This window comes from Hyperoodon ampullatus (assembly GCF_949752795.1).
Source record: "Hyperoodon ampullatus genome assembly, chromosome: 11".
Classification (NCBI taxonomy): Eukaryota; Metazoa; Chordata; class Mammalia; order Artiodactyla; family Ziphiidae; genus Hyperoodon; species Hyperoodon ampullatus.
The window spans coordinates 33205459-33227711 of record NC_136924.1 but is presented as its reverse complement, the minus strand read 5'-3'; the positions used below and the strand labels follow the sequence as shown (position 1 = coordinate 33227711).

The following is a 22253-nucleotide window of genomic DNA, read 5'->3' as shown; positions in this document are numbered from 1 at the left end:
ATGGGACCAGGCAAATAAGTGTCAGAGATGAGTCTTGAATTTCCATTCTGATTCCTTCTTTTCTTTTTTTCTTCGAAACTTTCCACAAAACAAACAAAACCCCAAGCTTCATGACTACGTATTTTGTGCAGGTATTATTATTTTTTATTTTTTTATTTTAAAAGAATATTTATTTATTTATTTATTTGGCTGCATTGGATCTTCGCTGCCGCACACAGGATCTTCATTGCGGCATGTGGGATCTTTCATTGCGGTGAGTGGGCTCTTTGTTGCTGCGTGCAGGCTTCTCTAGTTGTGGCATGTGGGCTCCAGAGCCCACGGGCTCAGGAGCTGCAGTGTGCAGGCTTAGTTGCCCCATGGCATGTGGGATCTTAGTTCCCTGACCAGGGATCAAACCCGCGTCCCCTGCATTGGAAGGCAGATTCTTAACCACTGGACCACCAGGGAAGTCCCAGTGCAGGTATTATTATTGACAATGTTTGTTCAGAACTTTAAGGATGTTCACACACACTAAGAGAACAATATTAAATGGGGTGAAAGCTGTTTACTTACTGTTACGCTCATGAAAATATTATAACAGCAACAAAAGCAGGAACCACACGGCCTGGGATGACTACTTAAAACCCCTAGATCACAACAGAGTTCCCATAGCCCATCCTAGAAACCAGCACCAGCAAAGGCACATGACCCAGTCCTGACCAGTCAGAGTGGGTCCCTGGACTTTTGCCCCTCCCCTTTCCATGTGGGAGTCCCCCAGCTGGCAGCAGGCACACCTGGAGGTGCTGAGGCCATGGTGCCTGAATGTGGCGGAAGCCTGTCTGAGAAATGGAAAGACAGATGCTTGATGACATCATTTTTATCATCTGGATCCACACACACCTGAAGCCCACTCTTCCCCTAAGCTTTTTAAGTACATGAGCCAATAAACTCCTTTCTTTTTCATATGCCAGTTTGAACTGGTTTTGGCCACTTAACAAAGTGATGACTAATATATGTCTAATTAAAACGTTGTAGGTACAGTCAAGAGAATATTTTGCAACGTGGAAAAGCAATGTCTATAAAAACTCTGTGAAACATGGAAGGGTAGAAAATATTGCTAAGTGAAAACAACAAAATGGAAAGTTATAGATCTGTAGGCAAATGAGGGAGTTGAGAATGCAAGAGAAAGAAAACTCAGTGAGTTACAGAAAAAAAATCTACTCTACAATGCAGCCTTGAGAGAGGGTCCCCAGCAGGCAGTAATGCCCAAAGCAAGAGAAGCACAGGAAGAAAATTCTCCACCAAAATACCAGCACCCTTCATTGGGGCATTATTTTTCCCCCTATTCTTTACTTTCCTGAATTTTAAAGAGTTGTATTGAATGTCCATAGACTACTTTGAAAATAGCAGCTGGAACATAGAAAAGAAAAGAATAGGTGTCAGATGGGTGAAGGGGGAAGCCAGGAGAGTTCCTACAGGTTCCCGTGTGTTGAGGAGCCCAAGAACTTCTATTGTGGGGAGGATGGAGGGGCTCCTTGCTGATGGGAATCAGGCTGAGCAGGTTCCGGTGACATCCTTTTTTGTAGTTGTTGTTTTTGTTTTTGTTTTTGCGGTACGCGGGCCTCTCACTGTTGTGGCCTCTCTCGTTGCGGAGCACAGGCTCCGGACGCACAGGCTCAGCGGCCATGGCTCACGGGCCCAGCCGCTCCGTGGCATGTGGGATCTTCCCGGACCAGGGCACGAACCCGTGTCCCCTGCACCGGCAGGCAGACTCTCAACCACTGCACCACCAGGGAAGCCCCGGTGACATCCTTTTATGTGCAAACCCAGGATCTTCTCCAGCGATCACTGCCCAGGTCGGGGAGGGGGAGGACAGAGAGCCAACACAAGCTGAGTTGATACAAAAGAGAGAACACAACATACCCTTCATCCCCGGAGCCCTTCTGTCTGATGTCAGCACTTCATATAGAGCCTGGGGTCAAATAATGCACGTTTCACATGGGCTGACTCTGCATGCGAGGGAGGGAGCAGGGGCGCTGAAGGAGTCCAGGAAATGAGTTACACACATGAAGGAGGGAGGGATGGGACGGGCTGACCTCCCGTAACTTACAGTGTGACACTCACCGCTGACAGTGCCCTCAAGACCCTCGTAGGCCTGTCAGCTGCTGAGTCTCCAGGCATTGCCTCTGCCAACCTTGCCCCACCACCGCCGTGGTCCCCTTTTCTTCCACTCAGAGACCCCTGGGCTCAATTGCCTTCGTCCTCTCCTGTCCCCTGGGATCCTGCTTTCCCACGCCTGGCTGGTGGCAGAGGTACAGTCCCCATGGTTCCTTCCGAAGAGGAGCTCACAGGCTTTTTTTCTTGGGAGAGTTTCTGGAAAACACACACACACACACACACCAATCAAAGGAAAGCTACAGAAGGCTCTCATGCAGCATGGCGTGGAGATCCAGGCCCGGGCTCAGAAGTCAGGCTCCCGGGCTGTCATCCTGACTCTCCCTCCACGTAGTTGCAAGCATTTGGCAAGTTACATAAGCTCGCTTATGAACACCACAGTCTGGGGGGTTAAACGGCAAAAATGTATTTTCTCATAGTTCTGGAGGGCTGCAGGCCTCAGATCCAGGTGCTGACCAATTGAGTTCCTGGTGAGGACTCTCCCTGGCTGGCAGACGGCTGCCTTCTTACTTTGTCCTCACAGGGCCTTTCCTCTGTGCCGGTGCAGGCCGAGAAAGAGAGAGCCCTCTGTGTTTCCTCCACCTCTTATAAGGACACAAGTCCCCTAGGATTATGGCCCCACCCCTACAAACTCATTCAACCCAAATCACCTCCCAAAACCCCCATCTCCAAAAAGTCACCTTGGGGCTTAGGGCTTCTACATATAAATGTTACGGGGACACGTTTCAGTCCATAACACTCCCTGTGGCTCAGTGTCCTCTTCTGTACAACTGGGAAGACCCTCTTCCCAGCACATGGACCTCAAGGAGCATCGAGGGAGAAACAGAAGGCATGACAAGGTCTCTCCAGGACTGGTGCCGCTACCTCCAAGATGAACATGATACCGTTTGGAACTTCAGGGCCACCAGACACCCCATGTCCTTGGGAACATCCATGCAATCTCCACACACACACACTGGCTTCCTCATCACCCTTCCCATAAACCCTGGTGCCCATAAGCCCCAGTTAAAGCTTCCCCCTCCTCCAGCACCACCCACGAGGGAAACCAAAGCCTCACCTTCTGCTGCAGGCTCTCATAGCACTGGGTGAATTCTTTCAGCTTCCTTTCCAGCTCCCAAACCTGCGCCCTTAGCTCTTCCGCAAGCTCTGATTTTGCTCCCTCCTTCAGCTGTTTCCAGTCCTTCAGGAGGGAGGCCAAGCCCACGCTGAGGGAGAAGCCAGCCATTGCAGTACCCAGCAAGCGAGCGTTTGTTTTCATCACCAGGGTGGTACCTTCAAAAGCTCTTTGCACCTGCCTGCTCCTTCGGGCTGAGACTTGGCCAGTGGTCAGGAGACTCTTGGCAGCAGTGGCCAGGCGTGGGTGGGCCCTGACTATCTGAAAGGCACGGATGCTCCTCTGGATATCCTTGATGGTGCTTTCACAATTCTGGACCACCTTTCCGGCAGCCACGACATAGACTGCCCCAGCTCTCATGACCTCTTGGCCACGGGTGGGCATTAGGCTACCGACATAAGCTTGAGCTTCTTGACTGTGAAAGTGTTCCAAAACGTTGGTCAAGATGCTGGTGACCTCCCCTGCTTTCCCCAAAACTGTACCAGCAGCGAAGAGTACCAGGCTTCCTCCTGCTACTGCCGGAGCGAGGACCAATCCCAGGATGCTCATGGCTCCTGAGACCACAGCGATGGAATTGGCCACCATGCTGGTCTTGGTGAGGGTTCTGTGGGTTGTGCTGACGTGGTCTGCAAGGGCATGGAGCTTTCTGATGCCCACTTCCAGCTCCTCTTTCAAGTTGGGAAACTCTTCCAAAAATATTCTTTCTTCAGCTGACAGGTCACTATCTTGCCACTTCACATCTTCATATGGAAGAATGTCATCTTCGTCCCTGTGGATGAGTGAAATAAAGATTTTCAGTCTCCCAGATGGGAAAACCAAATTCGTAGTCAAGCCCATGTGGTTTCTGGATATTCTTGCCCCTCCAGACTTTAAATCCTCCCTGCATCTTCCTAGCATCTCTGTTACCTCTAACTCAACTGTGAAAAGTCCCAGAGCATTGCTGGGAGCTGCTGGTTCCCTGAAGAGAGCACATAAGAGGAGGATCTGGAGGGAAATGGGAGAAACGTAGCCCTGGCCAAGAGATGGAAGAGGTGGATTAGTGCTGAGGGACTTTTTCAACCTTATTCAAAGAGGCTATGGAAACTGTCAGGAGGAGGGGCAGTGGGAAATGCTAAGATCCAAGTCAAGATAAGGAACCTGGGACTAATGGCCAGGAGGGAGAGGTCTGGGAAAAGTAGGAGGAAGCGGAGCCCAGCTGTTGGGCCGGAGGTTGGGAGTCCTGTACGTGTAGAGGTGAGTGAGGCAGAAGAGGCGCCATATTGTATAATGCATCCCCCACTTTGATGACCTTGTTTTTTTTTCAGCCTGTGGGATCTTAGTTCCCTGACCAGGGATCTAACCCTTGCCCCCTGCAGTGGAAGCACAGAGTCTTAACCATTGGAGCGCCAGGGAAGTCTCCACTTTAATGAACTTGAGTTCAGTGCTCTGTTGTGCCTCCGGAGCTGCACACTGAGAGGGCTGAGAGAAACGATTGCTAAAGTTCTGAGTGTTCTCCTTGGCACTTGGCCGGCTTTCCTTGCTCTCTCGAGCAGAACTGGTTCTTCATGGAAGAAGTCAGGGACAAAAGGACCCAGCCCCTTCCCCCATCTTCTCACAGTAGGCAGTACTGAGGGACTTTTGCCAGCCCTGCTGAGTGTGGCTTTCATGGGACAGCAGTCTCGGGGGAGGACAAAGTCCTCTCCTTCAGGAACTTTCCTCGTGCCAAGGGACCCGGGTGCATTTCCTTCAGGGCAAGCTGAGGAGGCCAGGTGATAATACAGATTCCCTGCCCACAGGAGGGTGTCAGAGCTGGAAGGAACCCTAGGGAAGATGTAAGCTTCCTATTTTACTTTTCTGTGGAGGGAACAGAAGCCCAGAGCGGGGCAGGGCTCTCACCCAAAGGAAGGTGTGAGGTTGACATGCAGCTTTGAATGGGGACGCAGAGCTCTAGCCCGTCAGTACGTTCAGTTCTTCCTCTCATCGGACAGTTGATGTGAGGAATTCCTCACTGAGGTATATATACACATGCCTTTTAATCTCTTTCCACACACACACACACACACACACACACACACACACAGAGTTCCTCAATGGAAAAGGTTAGAAACCAAATATACTACCAAGGAAGCCTTTAGTGTTAATGAAGTAATTAATTTAGGCTCAGTTGTCAGTTAACCAGTAGCTGTAAATCAGTTGACAGAGCAAAAAGTACCCCGGGACTTGCAGTGGGGAAGGGGCGCCTGGCAGCAGGGAGGGTAACCCTGCTGAGAGACCCCCAGCTTCACAGACGCCACCATGCAGCCCACCCTGATCTCTCTGCTTCCTCAGGTTTGCAGGGACGAAGAGAAACAACAGAGAGATTTGTACCTGCAAAGATCGACAGCGTGGGGGGAAAACAGGGTGGTGGTGGTGGTGGGATGAACTGGGAGATTGGGATTGACATATACACTAATATGTTTAAAAGAGATCACTAATAAGAACCTGCTGTAAAAAAAATAAATAAAATTCCAAAGGAAAAAAAAAGATCAACAACGCCACTTTGCATTCACTGTGAAGTTTTGTCTTTTATGTGGTTGGTAGCTAACAGGAGCTTGGCTTCGTGTGTGTGTGTGTGTGTGTGTGTGTGTGTGTGTGTGTGTGTGTTTTGTGGGATCTTAGTTCCCCAACCAGGGATCAAACTCAGGGCCCCAACAGTGACAGCACCGAGTCCTAACCACTGGATGGCCAGGGAATTCCCTTCTTGTGTTTTTAAATTAAACTAAATGCATCCCGCATTAGGCAATGATGCCTCCTGACACAGTGAAAATTGCAATCGAGTTCTGTGACACCTAATTCCCTCAGCAGACATTTGCTGATTGTCCATATTGGGCTGGTGATGCTATATCTGCTGATGAATGGACACTTGGGCTTAAATTCATGAATGCAGTAACACTAAAGGGCCTTTTTGGTGATACATGAACCTCACAGAGGTGAGGCCCGAGGGGGCAATTTCTGGCCTCAGAGTCCTATTACCCGATGCCATGTACCCGACAAGAACTTGACTTGTGCTCCAAAATATTTAATGTAGCCAGTGGAATAATTTTTCCCCTGGGAGACATATATACGTAACGGAGACCAGTTGGAGGGCAGGGCATACTTTACGGCTGATGCTCTTAGAACACGTTTGTCACGTGTCATGAGGATGCCTAAACATTTCTGCAGAAGTAGCCCTTTCCCCAAGGAAAAAGCGCTCTGGGTTACCTTTGCAAACCGACACCAGCCTTGCATGCTTTCCCTGCCTGGTTGTCCAGCAGATTCTGTGGCATCAAATCCATGTTCATTTTGCCTGTGGGAGAATGAGAGCTGTCACCACAAGTCAAAGGATTTTGTGGTTGGAAACAGAAACCAAGTTTACTGCAGGGGCCACGAAACCATATGAAATTCAAGTATGGAGGGATTTTAGATGGTGCGGAATCAAGATAATAATAAACACACAATGTACAAAATATGTGCAAACTGCTGTTTTTACATTTTATGTTGAGGTGGAGCTTATATAGGATAAATACTCAAAAGGAAGTACTCTACTCGATACATTCTGGCATTACACACCTGAGTCATCACCTCCCAGATCAAGATAGAGAACAGAAGATTCCCGTAACCCCCAGCCACTCAATCCGCACCCCACCCGGGTGGGAGGTAACCACTATTCTGATTTCTATAAACATTGATTCGTTTGCCTGGTCTTGAACTTTATGTCAATTGAGTCATTTGTTTGGTTTCTTTCGCTCCACACAATACCTGTGAAATTCTTTCATGTTGTCGTGGTTTTAAAAACATTCAGTAGCTTTAAAAATGTTTACCATGGGCTTCCCTGGTGGCGCAGTGGTTAAGAATCTGCCTGCCAATGCAGGGGACATGGGTTTGAGCCCTGGTCCCGGAAGATCCCACGTGCCATGGAGCAACTAAGCCCTTGCGCCGCAACTACTGAGCCTGCACTCTACAGCCTGCGAGCCACAACTACTGAGCCCATGTGCCACAACTACTGAAGCCGGCGTACCTAAAGCCCATGCTCCACAACAAGAGAGGCCACTGCAATGAGAAGCCCGTGCACATCAACGAAGAGTAGCCCCCGCTCACCGCAACTAAAGAAAGCCCATGCGCAGCAACGAAGACCCAACGCAACCAACAATAAATTAAAAAAAAAAAAAAAGGATTGCTATGTAGTATTTCATTATAGGAATACACTACAAAACATGCACTTGGTAAGTGGGGGAGCCCAGTGTGAGTCCAGCCAGGTCTAGAATGGTAGATCTCAATCAGGGGCGTGTTTCCTCCCCGGGGGATATTGGTAATGCCTGTAGACATTCAGGGGTCAGGGTGGAGGCAGTGCTACTGGCATCTAGTGGGTAGAGGCCAGCAATGCTGCTTGACACCCTACAATGCACAGGACGGCCCCCACAGCAAAGAATGATCCAGCCCAAAATGTCGGTGGTACTGAGGCTGAGAAACCTTGGGGGAGCCCCATTCTTTACCAGCACCCCCTAAAACTTCCCCCATTTTTCGTATTAGTCTTATCGGATGAAGGGCTATAGTGACAGTGGGGAACCCTTTGGTCCCATCAGGTCCCATCCCCTCTCTACTGACCTTCTCTCAGTGGATGTCAGAGGATGTTATGTTGGGAGAGGGATGGAAATGATGGGAGAGGATTAGAGATGTTATTCTCATATGAGAGCTTTTTTTAATGAGTTTCTCTTTGCAGTTTTGGGAGACTTCAGCTCCACTGTATTCTGCCCCTTTGCCGGCAAACCAAGTCCCTCACGCACCCCATCAGCGTCAGAAAAGTCGGTTACTCTGAAACACAGCTTTGAGATAATCCCCTTATCACCAACACCCCCTACTCCCAAACTATGCTAAAAAACCCTACAACCCAAGAAACACTGCAGGTTGCAATTTTGAGACAACTCATTCAGCATCTTCTTCTACAAAGATGACAGCCCTAAACCAGTCCTGCAGAGAACGTCTAGGGAAATGCCTTGGCCCGTGCCGTCTCCTCCTTTCTGGGGTCCACTCTCTCTCTCTCTCTCTCTGTCTAGGATCCTGGGGTCCCCAGTCAATGGAGGGGAAGAAGCAACTTGGTTGGTCTAATCATACGCTTAACCATGCTTTTATTTAAACTTCAAACACGCCTGAAGGAGAGATTTCTATCCTGATTTATCAAGTAACGAAGCTGAACTTCAGACCCAGTCTCACATTAGGAACTGGCTGGATGGGGATGTGAACCCCTGGGGGGTTCCTGACAACAGCTCTTTTTCCCAAACCAAGTGCAGGTGGCCAACCCCTTGGGCACATTGTCCTTTAGAGACCCCAAATCAGCCCTCCTTCTGGGTCTACTGTCCCACCTGTTCTCAGCGAAGCTCTCACTGTGGTCTCAGGTTCCGAGGGCCTTCTGTTTTCTCCTCTCCGGAGGCCTCTGGTCCAGCAGGGGTCTGTGAGCCTCTGGGCGGCAGGAGGACAAAGACGAAGTGCAGAGTCTCCAGTTGGTTCTGCTCACTAGGGGAAACGCCCGAGGCTCTGACTGCAAAACTGGGTCCAAGTTCAATGAGGCAGGCACAGAAATGCCAATGCCCAAGGCAGCTCTTTCGGGAAGACCCTGGCGCTTATTGAGAAATGGCTTGAACTTTGACATTCCTTTCTGCTTCCTTCTCTAATAGATGTGCATCTAAGTGGACAGCTGAATCCAAGCCAGGCCTGAGTCTCTCCTCTCCTGGTCCTAGCTGTGCCAAGGGCAGAACAGGGGTGGTTACGTCCTGCAGGGACTCAAGTCGAGCAGACCACCTGGAGTGCTGTCACTGTGGGCCAGTTCCTCAACTGCCCTTGGCCTCAATTCCCCATCTGTTAAATGGGTATTTATTAAACTAGCCCTTGTGAGGGAGAGCTATCTTGAGGAGCCCCGGAGCAAGTGAGGGAACGCCCTGTGAGGAAGCAATGCCCAACAAATGCATCAACGCCCCTGCTGATGCCGAAAACTCAGCCTCTGTGCACCGGTGCTGAATCAAACCTCAGAGACAGAGTTTTGGGTGAAGTAGAAAAGAATAACTTTATTGTTTTGCCAGGCAAAGGGGGACACTTATGCCCCTCAAAACTGTGTGTCCTTGGGCTTCCCTGGTGGCGCAGTGGTTGCGAGTCCGCCTGCCGATGCAGGGGATGTGGGTTCGTGCCCCGGTCTGGGAGGATCCCACATGCCGCGGAGCGGCTGGGCCCGTGAGCCATGGCCGCTGAGCCTGCGCATCCGGAGCCTGTGCTCCGCAACGGGAGAGGCCACAGCGGTGAGAAGCCCGCGTACCGCAAAAAAAAAAAAAAAACTGTGTGTCCCAACCCGGGAGGATTTGGTGAGGAGTTTTAGAGCAGTGGTTCAAGGGCAGGGCTGCTGATAAGGATCAGGGTGTGCGAATGCGCAGGGCCTTTGCGCATACACAGGGCCTTCACTCCTTTAATCTGGCCTCAGGTGGTCTGCTGATGAGCTTCCAGGTTATCAAACTGTGATCTCTGGAATGAAGAGAACATCTTCTGTTTGTTGGGGGTTTTAGTTCTATAGAAGAGCTCAAAGATATTGTTATAGGTATCCCTTGAGGACCCTGCCCCAAGGCTGCACTATTGTGTCTTGGCTGCTCCTTCCTTGTCTCTGCATCCCCTCCCTTCCCTGATTAGCAGCTGTTTGAATCTGCCCTTTGGGACTCAGGGAAGGTCACGGAGGCTAAGTTCTATTCCCTACAAACAAGAAACAAGAAAGGCTTCCATGCCCAGGAGCCCCACAGGGTCCTGCTCAGCTTCACTGCCACGAGTGCTGTCATCCACCCTCCAAGGTGGGTGACCTTAAAGCCTAAGACCTCTTTTCTGTAACTGTGAAATTCATAAAGGCTCTGAAAATGGAAACGTTTTTTCATAATTCATTTGGTGGTAAACCCTGACCTGCACAGGTGCAAGTGTATAGTTTTGAAGCATCCCCCTTCATTTGAATATTCAGTTTCCCTGAAGAAATATGCATAGTGTTTGACAAAGGAGGGTGTTCCGGGCTGCTCTCAGTTTATAATAACCAATGTTCTGGGCTTCCCTGGTGGCACAGTGGTTGAGAGTCCGCCTGCCGATGCAGGGGACACGGGTTCGTGCCCTGGTCCGGGAAGATCCCACATGCCGCGGAGCGGCTGGGCCCGTGAACCATGGCTGCTGAGGCTGTGCGTCCGGAGCCTGTGCTCCGCAACGGAAGAGGCCACAACAGTGAGAGGCCCGCGTACCGCAAAAAATAAATAAATAAATAAATATAATATAATAACCAATGTTGTGGTTGGACTGGCCCCCAGGGTTCTCATGATTGCAAGACACCCTTCAGCAATAACCATCAGAAAACTTAAAAATAAATAAGGGCTTATGACTTATAGAACCTGGAAATTACATAAAAGAAAATTTTTAAATAAATATATTAATTAAATAAAAGGTTATTACTTACAGGACCTGGGGATGATATGACACATCTGGGCCTCATGGCGGGTAGGGGAGGGGGTCAAGGTGGGGAAGGGAGGAAAGAGAGAGAGAGAAGGAGAGAGAGCAGCAGGGCCTGGGCTTCTGCTTATACTGGGGTGGAGAGTGGGGACCCTAAGTGTTCCAGGGCTCACTCTTTATCGGTGAATTTAAAACATACGAGGGGAAATTTAAAGCTCGGGAACACGTGACCCAAGTCATCAGTGATTAAAATCAACCAAGATCTCTAAAACCGAGGAGCCTCAGCAGGGGAGGTGGCTGGCTTTTTATTTAACCCTGGGGCTGGCAATGTGTTTATTCAAGATCACCATCTTTGTCGTGGATGCCTCAGCAATCAAAGCTTAAGTCAGGCACTTGCATTACAAACAACACCAACAAAAACCCAGCTTTAGGGTTTACACTACAAGAGGGCTTCTGGGGATGTTACATAATATATAATATCTGGACCTTTCCTAAAATCCCCCAGATTGGAAACTCTGAAACGCAGCTGGCCCCATTGATTTGAGACACAGGATTGTGGTCCTGACTCTCCCATTTCTCAGATGAGGAAACTGAGACCTCAAGAGAGTGGGTGGCTTTCCCCATGGTCACACAGCTAAGAAATGGCAACCCCAGTTCTACATCCTGTGTCTGGGGGAATAGCCTCTCATGCAGTCATGGGCTGAGATTTGTGCGTGTGTGTGGGTGTGTGTGTGTGCGTGTGTGCGCGCGCGCAAGCTGGGACCAGGAGCCGCGTGGTTTGTTCACATTTATATGAACAGAGGTGCTAGGCCCTCTCCCCAGCCCCCCTGAGGCCACACTTGGGGCTTTGATTTACAGGAGGAGTGCCCACCCAGCTAGGCTTGGTCTTTGGGGTCGGGGCTGACTGCCTTCCCTGGCCCTGTGAGCAGGAGTGAGAGGCTGGAGGGCCCTGAGGTGGGACCCGTAGGGGCCTTTGCAGCCCTGGCGCTCTGGCCTCCTATACCTGGGGACGCTCTGACCAGAAAATGTCCTGGAGGTGGGGTTGGCTAACCCCAGGCCACCTGGCCATCTGGGCCTCACTGCTGTTTTCCCAGGCAACAATCAGATATTGTGGCCTCTCCTCAGTGCTGGGAGCCTCAGGGACCGGCCAGCCATTGGACTGAGGGGTATTTACTATAGAGACTCTAATGAAACCATACCCCCAAGAGATGCTGGGTGAGCAAGTCATCTGTCACCTGCAGGAGACCTGCTTCTGCGGTGAGACAAAAAGTGTGCCCTGTAACCCAGATGACCACGAAGTGGAGTTGCTTCATTTCCTAAACTCACCTAACCTTCCTCAAGGGTCCCCATCCTGCTGAAAAGAAACAAACTGGCCTCAGGGAAACTCCATCTCTTGCATGTAAAACACACTCTTTTGGGTAAAGTTGTTACCAAACCAGGTTCGTTTGCCTGACTATGGCGAGGTTTGCAACAGAGAAAAAGAGTTTATTCACAAGGCAGCCAACCGAGAAGACAGAGCAAATCTCAGATCTGCCTCCCTGGATGCGAGGGGCTGGAGATATTTACAGGATAAAGAAGCAGGATGCTCTTAGGCATGGGGCAGGCTGATTGGAGGTGGGGAAAAGTTGAGGTGATTGGGGTTCTGTGCACATGTATCTGAGTCACATGCTTCTTCATGGGATGCATGTTCAAAAATGGAGGCTCACAAAGTGAGAGAGTGACATGGACATATATACACTACCAAACGTAAAACAGATAGCTAGTGGGAAGCAGCCGCATAGCACAGGGAGATCAGCTCGGTGCTTTGTGACCACCTAGAGGGGTGGGATAGGGAGGGTGGGAGGGAGGGAGACGCAAGAGGGAAGAGATATGGGAACATATGTATATGTATAACTGATTCACTTTGTTGTAAAACAGAAACTAACACACCATTGTAAAGCAATTATACTCCAATAAAGATGTAAAAAAAAAAAAAAAGGAGGCTCTTAGCATCGTCTGAGGGTGCAGTTTTCGGCCCTCTGATGCCAGAATGTTGTTCCTTGCACACCTGCATAGGTCCAGTTTTAGGGTTGGTGGTCCCAACCATTCTTAGCTGGCTTGAACCGGACAGGGGTCGATCGAATTCAAGTTCCTGGAAAACAACTTAAACCCATCGCCCTGTTACTATAGTGACCCACAGCGCACGGCAGAGTTATCTATCTGAAGCGGGGGTTAAGGAGTCAAAAAATAATTACAGCCAGCCTGGTCAGTGCAGGCAGGTTACAAGCGGAGGAGTTTTTAACAAGCTGTTCTTACCTGCTGTTCTTTATAACAAGGTCAAGAATTTCTGTTAGTCACCAGTTTCTTTTAACCCTGAGGGGCACAGTTTCAGGATGGTTTTTTTTTAACCCTATGGGAAATGGTTTCAGAATCAGGCATTTGTGGGAGAGTGTTTAGGCAAATTCAGGCCCCAATTTCTTATCAGCGTGTTAAAAAACAAAAATCCAACTGAGTAAATTTCAGGATCAAATTGACTTTATTCATTGATTCGTGAATTGGGCAGTATCCCTTCCAGCAAACAGAAAGGAGCTCTGCCTAGCTGTAGAAAAGCTGTAGAAAAGGAAAGGTTTTTAAAGGCAGAACAGGGTAGAAAAAGGAACTTATTAGCAAACAATGCGTTGTTTCAAGCAAGGTGACCTCCTCAGGGGAATGGAATCACCCCACCAGGCTGACCACTAGGCTGACTGATTACCTGTTCCATTCCTGGGAGGGTTGAAGCTGCACTTAGAGTAGGTACTAAGTCTTGCTTTGCTGTTGTGGGTTTAGCGTAAGGGACTCCATTTTGGGGCTGCTGTTTCCTTTTAACCAGGGTTTTTTTTCTCTCCCCCATAAAAGTTTGCCATGCCCCAAGGTGACATCTGCCTGGGGGGGCCTGTGTTGTCCAGCTGGGGTCTGGCTGGCCTGCGCAGAGGCCTCCTTTGCCTCACCCTCCAGCTGGGCCCTCACCGCCTCCTGCTGGTGAAAGGTCCCCTGGTGTCTCTCTGCGGGCTCCGTGATGCCAACCTGGCTCTGAGGAACTGCAGGGGTCCCCCTTTCCGCCACCAGCATCCAGCCCGCCCTCACCCTCAGCCCCTCGGTCCATCTGCCAGGCCTCCCTCAGGCCCTGGGCGCTGTGGTGGGCTGGCAGGGGAGGGAAGAGGTGATTCAGCCTCTCTCTCCACCTAAGCAACCTGTCAGGAGGCCTCTCCTCCTCCTTGCTGCTCTCAGCTGCCTGCTGTGCCCGCTGGGAGGTTTTACACACTCGGCCACAGAGTTTGATGATAATGGAGAGAAGCTGCAGGTGACTTCTGGCTCTGCCCGTTTCCCTCCCAATCCTGAAAAGCTACTCCCTAAACCATGTCCACCCCTCCCAAGTCCTCCCTGAGGACTTGTCCTCTGTTCTTATTCCTAAGCGCCTTGATTTAGCCGCTGGTGAACAGGGTCGGTATTGGGGGAGGGGAGACAATTTACAAATAAAGGGGTATTTGAGGGGTATTTCAAAACTATTGTAGTTAACACTTGTCAAGGTCTTAGAGAATTTCTACTGTTAACAAACAAGCAAGCAAGCAAACAGCATTTTCACTCTTGTGACCCAAATGAGAATGATAGGATTAAACCAATCTGTTTAATCAGCCTGATTGCAGGAAGTCAGAACCTCCTTGTCACCTTCCCCTGGCCCAGGGCCTGGCCCCTAACGTTTTTGCTGAAGAATTATAGCTGATTACCAGACACCTACCTGGAGGTGTGATTTCATCAAGTCCTTTGAACTGCAAGCAATAGAGATTGATTCCCGGCCTTGCTTATTTATTTACTTATTTTAATGCTTGACTCATTCCCTTTATTTACTAAATCTTAAGGGGACACTGGGAATAATTGCTTTAGACTATTACATAATTGCTCATTTGAAGTGAAAGCATAGTAGGGCTCATTTAAACGTAAGAATCTTTTGGAAAGACTCTGGGGCAGCTCCAGCCACACAGGTACGACTGGACCAGCAGGGCTGGGAGAGACCAGGAAGTAGGCAGCCTGGTGACTTGTCAGGAGGTTAGGGCTGATGCGCAAGGCTGCTCCCATCAGATGACTCAGCCACCTGTCCCAGGACTCTCAGCCACCTGTCCCTCCAGGCTACTCCAGTTTTGCATCCCTGCCAGATAATCTGATTGGCTAGCTGAGGTCACATGCCCATCCTTGTGTTTGGGGGTGTGTCTTAGTCCCTTTGGGCTGCTGTAACAAAATAACACAGACTGAGTGGCTTGTAAACAACATTTATTGCTCATAGCTCTGGAGGCTGGAAGTCTGAGGTCAGGCGGGCAGGGTGGTTGGGTTCTGGTGACAACTGACTTCTCACGGTGCCTTCACTCAGTGGAAGGGGCCAGGGAGCTCTGTGGAGTCTCCTCTATAAGGGCATTAATCCCATTCCCGAGGGCTCCATCCTCATGACCTAATCACCTCCTAAAGGTACCACCCCCTAATAACATTGGGTGCAGGATTCCAACATGTGAATTTGGGGGGCCGGACACAAACATTCAGGCCATAACAGGGTGGTGGGCGCGAAGGTGAGGTTTGCTGGGTAGCACACCCACCAGAACTACATGGGGTAGAAGAGAGGCAGTTACTCAACAGAAAGGGTGCTGATCCCAAAAAAGACCAAGAGAGGATGCTGGGTGGGCAAAAGCAACAGGTGTTCACTACATCTCATCCTTTGCTCACATTTGTGTGATTCCATTTACATGAAGTGTCTAGAAGAGGCAAATGTGTAGAGACAGAAAGTGGATTGGTGGTTGCCAGAGGCTGGGGGGAGGGAGGAATGGGGAGAGACTACTCATGGGTATGGGGTTTCTTTCGGGGGTGACAAAGCTGTTCTGGAATTAGGTAGTGTGATGATTGCACAACTCTGTGACTATGCTAAGCACCACTGACTTATACAACTTATGAGTGAATTTGTGTCAATGAAACTGTGTTGCTTTTTTAAAGGCAAGCTCACATTTTTAGCTTCCAATTTAACAATTACTAGGTGAACTGGGTGAACTGGTGGAAGATTTTGCGGGGACGATGGGGGCAGGGGAAGAGATACCAAGCTAAACTTTCTAGATGAGTAGAGCCTGAAGTCATGAAATTGTAAGCAGACAGGTCGGGGGTCCCCGGAGAAGAGAACCAGGAATAGCTTTCTTGACATAAGAGAAGCCGTTTTGGCCTAAGCCATTTTATGATGTAAGCCTGGTTGCAATGCTTGCCCTTGAACAGGTCCCAGGAATCAATGATCTTATGGGAACTGAGGGAATGCAGGGACAAAGGAAAAGCAGTCAAGAAACAATAGTTCAGCAATAAAACTGAGTCCTAGTTCCTCCTCAAGGGATATACATAATAATGTATCTTTGAGGTCTGCAGGTCTGCCCAGGTGGAGGATGGAATGATGACGTTGACCCTCCTAACTTCAATCAACTAAAGTTTGGATTCTGTCGACCTTTGCCCCAATTCTATGCTGAATTCTCCTCTGCTCAAGCCCCTTCATGAATATGTGTAGACCCTTAGCTTCAAACTTTCCCAATTTTGCTGTTCAGAGGAGACAGTGCTTTGGGAAAGATCCCTGGTGTTCTCCTTACTTGCTGCAAGTAAACAATCCTTCCTTCTCCCGTCCTTTGGTTTGGTTGTGTCTATTGGCTTGACATCCACCAAGAGGTGAACCCAGTTTTCAGGTAACAGGCTCCTGCGTTGTGGTTTTTGGGAGAAATGGTATGTGGACTAGAGCTCATACAGGATCCTGCAAGGTAGCAACCTGCCCCACGCCTGCTGCAGTCACTAGGGGCTCGGGTCCTGGGGATGAGCAGAGGGAGGGCTGGGCTCCCTCTCACCACATGACACCCCCCAACACCTCACACCCGTTAGAATAGCTATTATTTTTAAAATACAGAAAATAAGTGTTGGCTAGGATGTGGAGAAATTGGAACACTTGTGCATTGCTGATGGGAATGTAAAATGGCACAGCTGCTGTGGAAAACAATGAGTCCCCACAAAAAATTTAAAATAGAATTATTATTTGACCCATCAATTCCACTTCTGGGAATACACCCAAAAGAATGGAAAGCAGTAACTCAGAGATATTTGTACAGCCATATTCCTAGCAGCGTTATTCACAGTAGCCAAGAGATGGAAGCAACTCAAGTATCCATGTGAAACCAAGTCCCCCTAAAACCGAGTTCCTCTGCCGAGTTTAACCTCTCCATCCAAAACATTACTCCCTTTCTTGTCCCACACCTGTTCTCCTCAAGATTGAGGAATATCAAAGAAAAGGGGGGATTGAAACCAAACAGAACCCTACGTGGCCCTTCTGGGTACAAAAGCTTTTCTGTGTCCCCCATTTCTTGTTTGCAGGAAGAAGGCTTCAGCCTCCTAGACCTTCCCCGAGTGCCAAAGTGCAGATTCAAACAGTTACTAATTAGGGAAGGGAGGGAAGGCAGAAACAAAGGAAAGGCTGTCAAGAAACAATGGTGCAGCGATAAAGCAGAGTCCCAGCTCCTCCTCGAGGGATTTACTTAACAATCTGATACAAATCTCTGAGTTCTTCCTTAACAATCTGATACAAATCTCTGAGTTCTTCCGCTGGACCTGGGGGTCCCACCCAGGGGGAGGATGGTGACTTCGGGTCTGCACAAGCAGGTAGACCCCAGACTGGAGGGAACCAGAAGGCTGATGCCTGAGATTCCTGGAGCACCATCGTGTCACCTCCCCACCCACCAATCAGAGGAAGGTCACACACCCTGCAGCCCTGCCCCGCAATTTTGCCTTTAAAAACTCTTCCCCCCAAAAACCACTGGGGAGTTTGGATTTTTGCACGTGAGCCACCCAGTTCTCCTTGCTCAGCCCTGCAGTAAACCTTTCTCAGCTGCACACTCCGACGTTTCAGTTTGTTTGACCTCATTGTGTGTCAGGCACACGAACTTGGGTTCGACAACACAGGGATAACAAAATGTAGTATATACATACATTCGAATATTATTTAACCTTTAAAAAGGAAGGGAATTCTGACACACGCTACCACATGGATGAGCCTTGGAAACATTATGCTCAGTGAAATAAGCGAGTCACAAAAGGACAAATACTGCACGATTCCACTTAGATGAGTTCCCTATAGTAATCAAACTCAAATAGAGACAGAAGTAGAATGCTGGTTATCAGGGGCTGGTGGGGATGCGGGAAAGGAACGTTGCTGTTGCATGGGGGACAGAGTTTCATTTTTGCCAAATGGAAAGGGTCCTGTGGATGGACGGTGGTGCTGGTGCACAAAAATGTAGATGTACTTAATGTCTCTGTACTGTACACTGACTAATGGTGAAGATGGCAGATTTTATGTGGATCTCCCAGAGGACATGCCGCTCTTTGTTCTCCAATGTCCCATGTTAGGCCAGGGCTCAAGCTGCACACAGGGGCTCCCTCCCAGCTGCTGTTGACTGGCAGCAAACTGAATCCAGCTGGGCGGCTCAGAGCAGGGCACTTAGGCCCCAGGTTATAATAATCCCAAACCATGACTCCATGTTCGTGGCCCCGAAAGGCATCCTGGGATCCTTTGGCAGCTCCATTGCCCCTGGCTCGGGCAGTGACAGTCATGAGGGATGGAGACCGGGCTCCGGGGACACTCTGACCCTGAAATCCTTGGACTGCAGGAATCGCTCCCTTTCTCCCTGCCTACGGCGTGTAGGATAGAGCAAATGCAGCCTGAGAGCACTTTGCCAAATGTAGCAAAAGTACCATCCCTGCCCCCATAGCTTTGCCTGGAAGCCGAGCCCAATTCACAGAGGGACAGGAAAGCAGTGGTCGCAGGGGAGAGAAGGGCACTGAACTTGGCCCCGGGACCCCTGGGTTCCAGGCTCTGGCTGCCTGTCCTAATAATCCTCCAGCACCATTTCACCTACTTCCTGGCGTTCTCGGAAGGATCGAATGCGTTTATCTTGACGATGGGAGGATCGTCAACTGTTACTCTCACCATCGTCACCATTTTCATATACACGGGACTCTCCCTTCGTGGAAGATTTGAGAGACTCTTGAAGGGGTTTCCCCCTCGTTCTCTGAACTCAAATTAAAAATGAAGATTCTTGTGATGGTGGGGTTGGAGGATGGGAACGGCTACGTGCAGAGCATCCTTCACACTCGGAGCCCCGTCTGGGAGCATTTCACGCAGGGTCTCATTGGATCCACACAGTCCTCCTAAGAGGCAGAGGACACAAGCCTAATTTATAGGTGCCCAGACTGAGGCCAGTGGGGTGGAGTGCCTTACCCGATGTCTGACGCCACTGCTAAGTGTTAGGGTGGATTCGGTCCATCGATGAATGAGTAAGTGAGTTGGCAAACTGAGCTCCTTGTGGAAGCCTGGCCAGGGGTAGGGGTGGGCGGGGCTGGAACGGGAGCAAAGGGCCCGCCAGGGTTGAGGTTAGTTAGTATTTACTTGGGTTGCAAGTGAAAAAACCAACTTGAACTATGTTGGCAAAAACAGGGATTTATTGGAAAGCTTTTGTTCCAGCTCGGTTGTTTTTGTACTGCAGGCCACAACCCTTTAGTGTGTCATGAAATCGATTTAGTGGGTCTCAACTAGTAATAAAAGAAAATGACATGGCATAGAATGGAAAGTATCAGAATGTATCATACATAATAAGGGCTTACATATTGCTTCATGAAAATGATATACATATAATCATAACACACACACACACGTGTGTGTGTGTGTGCGCATTCTGGATTGCAATGTGAACTGGGTCAGAGAGAGTATGTTTTACAGCTGCTGACGTAGCTCGCGGAATCAAAGGAAAATCTGCACGGTGACAGGCAGCTCCAGGAACTGCAGGCCCTGAGACCAAGAACCCATCATAGCGCCCTCGTACATTCTCGCTCTCCCTCCTTTCCCCAAACTCTGGGCTCCTCTCGGGGAACCAGCCTTATTCTGCTCCATTATAGGTGGGTTTTTTCCATAACAGAGAGGACACAGCCTCAGGCCTATTCCTATTCATGTATTTCTGGTTCCTAGATTATAGATGTAAGCGTGTTTTCTCCACCAGATCCAGGAAGAAGATTCCTTGGGAAGAGCTCTCTGGGTTAACTTGTGTCCCATGTCCTACTGGTCCCTGTGGCCAGAGGAATATGGTTCTCAAGTTCCCCAGCCCAGGTCACATTCCCTCTCCCATAGCAAAAGCAATGTGCTATTTCTAAAAGTCCTCACCAGAGCCCTGAGGTTGAAGAGAGGAAGAAATCAGGCCCTTACAGACCGGGGAGGTGATCTTCCGGACAAGTCAACTGATGGCTGTCCTCTGCGAGGGGGTCAGAGGTCTAAGAGCGGGCTGCTGCCGATTTGGCCCACAGACCACCTGGATAGCGTTTTGCAAAGCAGCTTGTTTCCCAAGCAGCAGATCCTCCAAGGTAGGGGTGTGGGGGGCGGGGATGGGCTCTGGGTGTCCTGTGGATCTGCAGGACCCTGGCTGAGCCGCCCACTCTACGCCAACAGAAGAATCCATTTCAGGATGTCTGCTGTCATCTCCAGACTTGGGATTAGGGAAAGATGCCCACTGAGCATCTTCTCACAACCCTAGCAGAGAGTCAGTCCTTCTGGCACCAGAACTTACACTCTTGTTCGGCTGGGGTGGGTTGTCTCACCCAAAGGTCTTGATGTCTCCAAGAAACTGCTGGGGGGTGGCTCCAGGAAACGTTGCTGTGGCCAGGGATGAAAATCCAGAGGCCACCTGAGTCCGCCTGCGGATCAGTGGACCCAGTTCTGTTCCCTTGGTGCAGTGGCTGTGGAAATGCCACTTCACAGGCAAAGCTGGGCAGTTGAGCTTTAGCTGGCAGGGGATCCCCGTGACCTCATCAACACAGGGGGGGTCTTCCACACTTAGGGCGGACCCTTAGCCTTCGGGAATGAGTATGGAATGTGATGGCCTCCCCCGGAATTGCCAGATCCCCACCCCATCTGTAAAAATAGGGAATCCCATTGCATGAGCCAGGATCCTTTTCTTGGCTATGATTCTTTGATCCTTAGAATCTAATATTCTGTGATTTCTGAGAGCCTAGGAATTGAAGAGCCTCGATTACTTTGTGTCCTTGACTTGGTTTGGGTCCAAGCCCTATTCTCTCCCCAGTCCTGCGGATTGTTTTTCAGACTGCCCTTGACCTCAAGAAGGACATCCACAGGAAATATATTTGGTCTTGCCCTCACTCTCACATGAGGCCCCCGCCTTGCCAAAGGGGAGGATGTGCTTTTACGCGGGATTGAGCTTCGGAGGAAACGAGACTGAGTTCTCCCATTTTTATGCCCATTTCTTGGTGACACCAGGGCAGGGCCTGCCTCTGTGTCATCTTTTCTCCTTGGCAATTAGTTCTTAGCACAGTGAACCTTTGTTGATCCAAAGTGACCTAAATTCCACAGCTCACGGTCCACGTGGTTCCGATCTAGTGAAATGGAGGATGTTCTCCACAGGAGCTCCAGGGAGGATGGCGGTACCCAGCGGCTCACGGCCCGTCCTCCATGAGCAAAGCAGGCGGGGCCGAGCACTAGACTCAGTCCTTGGCGGGGAGCCTATTTTGAGGCATGAGGGCACGTTCACGGGACCTGGCGCGGGAGGAAGATGGAGCTGGGGAGAGGTCAGAGGGGACACAGAGAAAGGACTTGTTGGTGTGGAACTGTGGCTGATCAAACATAGCAAACGGGGTTGTATTTGTCAAGACTGTCGCCTCGAGGTCCCCGTGACCTTGCCAGGAAGGGTGATGCCACCAGCTCTTTCCATCTGTGGATCTGGATTCTCTAATGTGGCCACGAGGAAGCATTGGCAGGGTGAGGCCCGTAGCTGGGCAGCCGGGATGGGATGCCCCGTACCACTGACGTCTAAGGTTCTAGATTCTCATTCTAGATTCTAAAATGCCATAGAAAGAAGGCAAGTGTTTGGCTTGACACAGAACAACACAGACTCACATCCCATCCTGTGCAGGACACAAGGATTGCTGGCTAGGGGTTGGACGGATTTGCAGAGACCAAGAAGTCTTCTCGGAGGGAGGGAGAAGGCCCCTCGCTCCGTCCTGCCATGATGGGCACTGTGACATATTGCTCATGGGGACGCAGGACCTCCAGACCCCCTGCCAGCAGCCGGGCCCCCGGATCTGGCCTGCTGACCTATGCTCAGGCTGCCATGGGGCGGTGAGCATGCATCAGAAGCAGGGGTCTATCAGCAGGATTTGTCTCCATGGCAGGCATCAGGGCCTGCCCTTAGATTATTTTATTTTATTTTTTATTTTTTGGCCATACCACGTGGCATGTGGGATCTTAGTTCCCCAATCAGGGATCGAGCCTACGTCTCCTGCATTGGAAGCGCAGAGTCTTAACCAATGGACCACCAGGGAAGACCCTTAGGTTATTTTATTAAGGCAAGAAATTAAGGTCACCATCCTGCCCAGCACTGAATGCATATGACGTCAGACTAGGGATGATTCTCTCCTGGAATTTCTTAAAACCAGAATTGGCTTAACATGACCCATG

At 49.9% G+C, this 22253-nt stretch overlaps 1 protein-coding gene across 1 annotated transcript; it reads right to left on the bottom strand.

Annotated features, from left to right (window-relative positions):
* Positions 1–2226: 2226 nt before the first annotated feature.
* LOC307060371 (apolipoprotein L6-like) lies at positions 2227–18725 on the bottom strand (the record flags this gene model as incomplete). Its single annotated transcript, XM_079714895.1, has 5 exons — positions 2227–2352; positions 3212–4252; positions 6488–6572; positions 8648–8809; positions 18652–18725. 5 exons carry the CDS (start codon positions 18723–18725, stop codon positions 2227–2229), a joined length of 1488 nt encoding a protein of 495 aa, XP_079571021.1.
* Positions 18726–22253: the final 3528 nt, after the last annotated feature.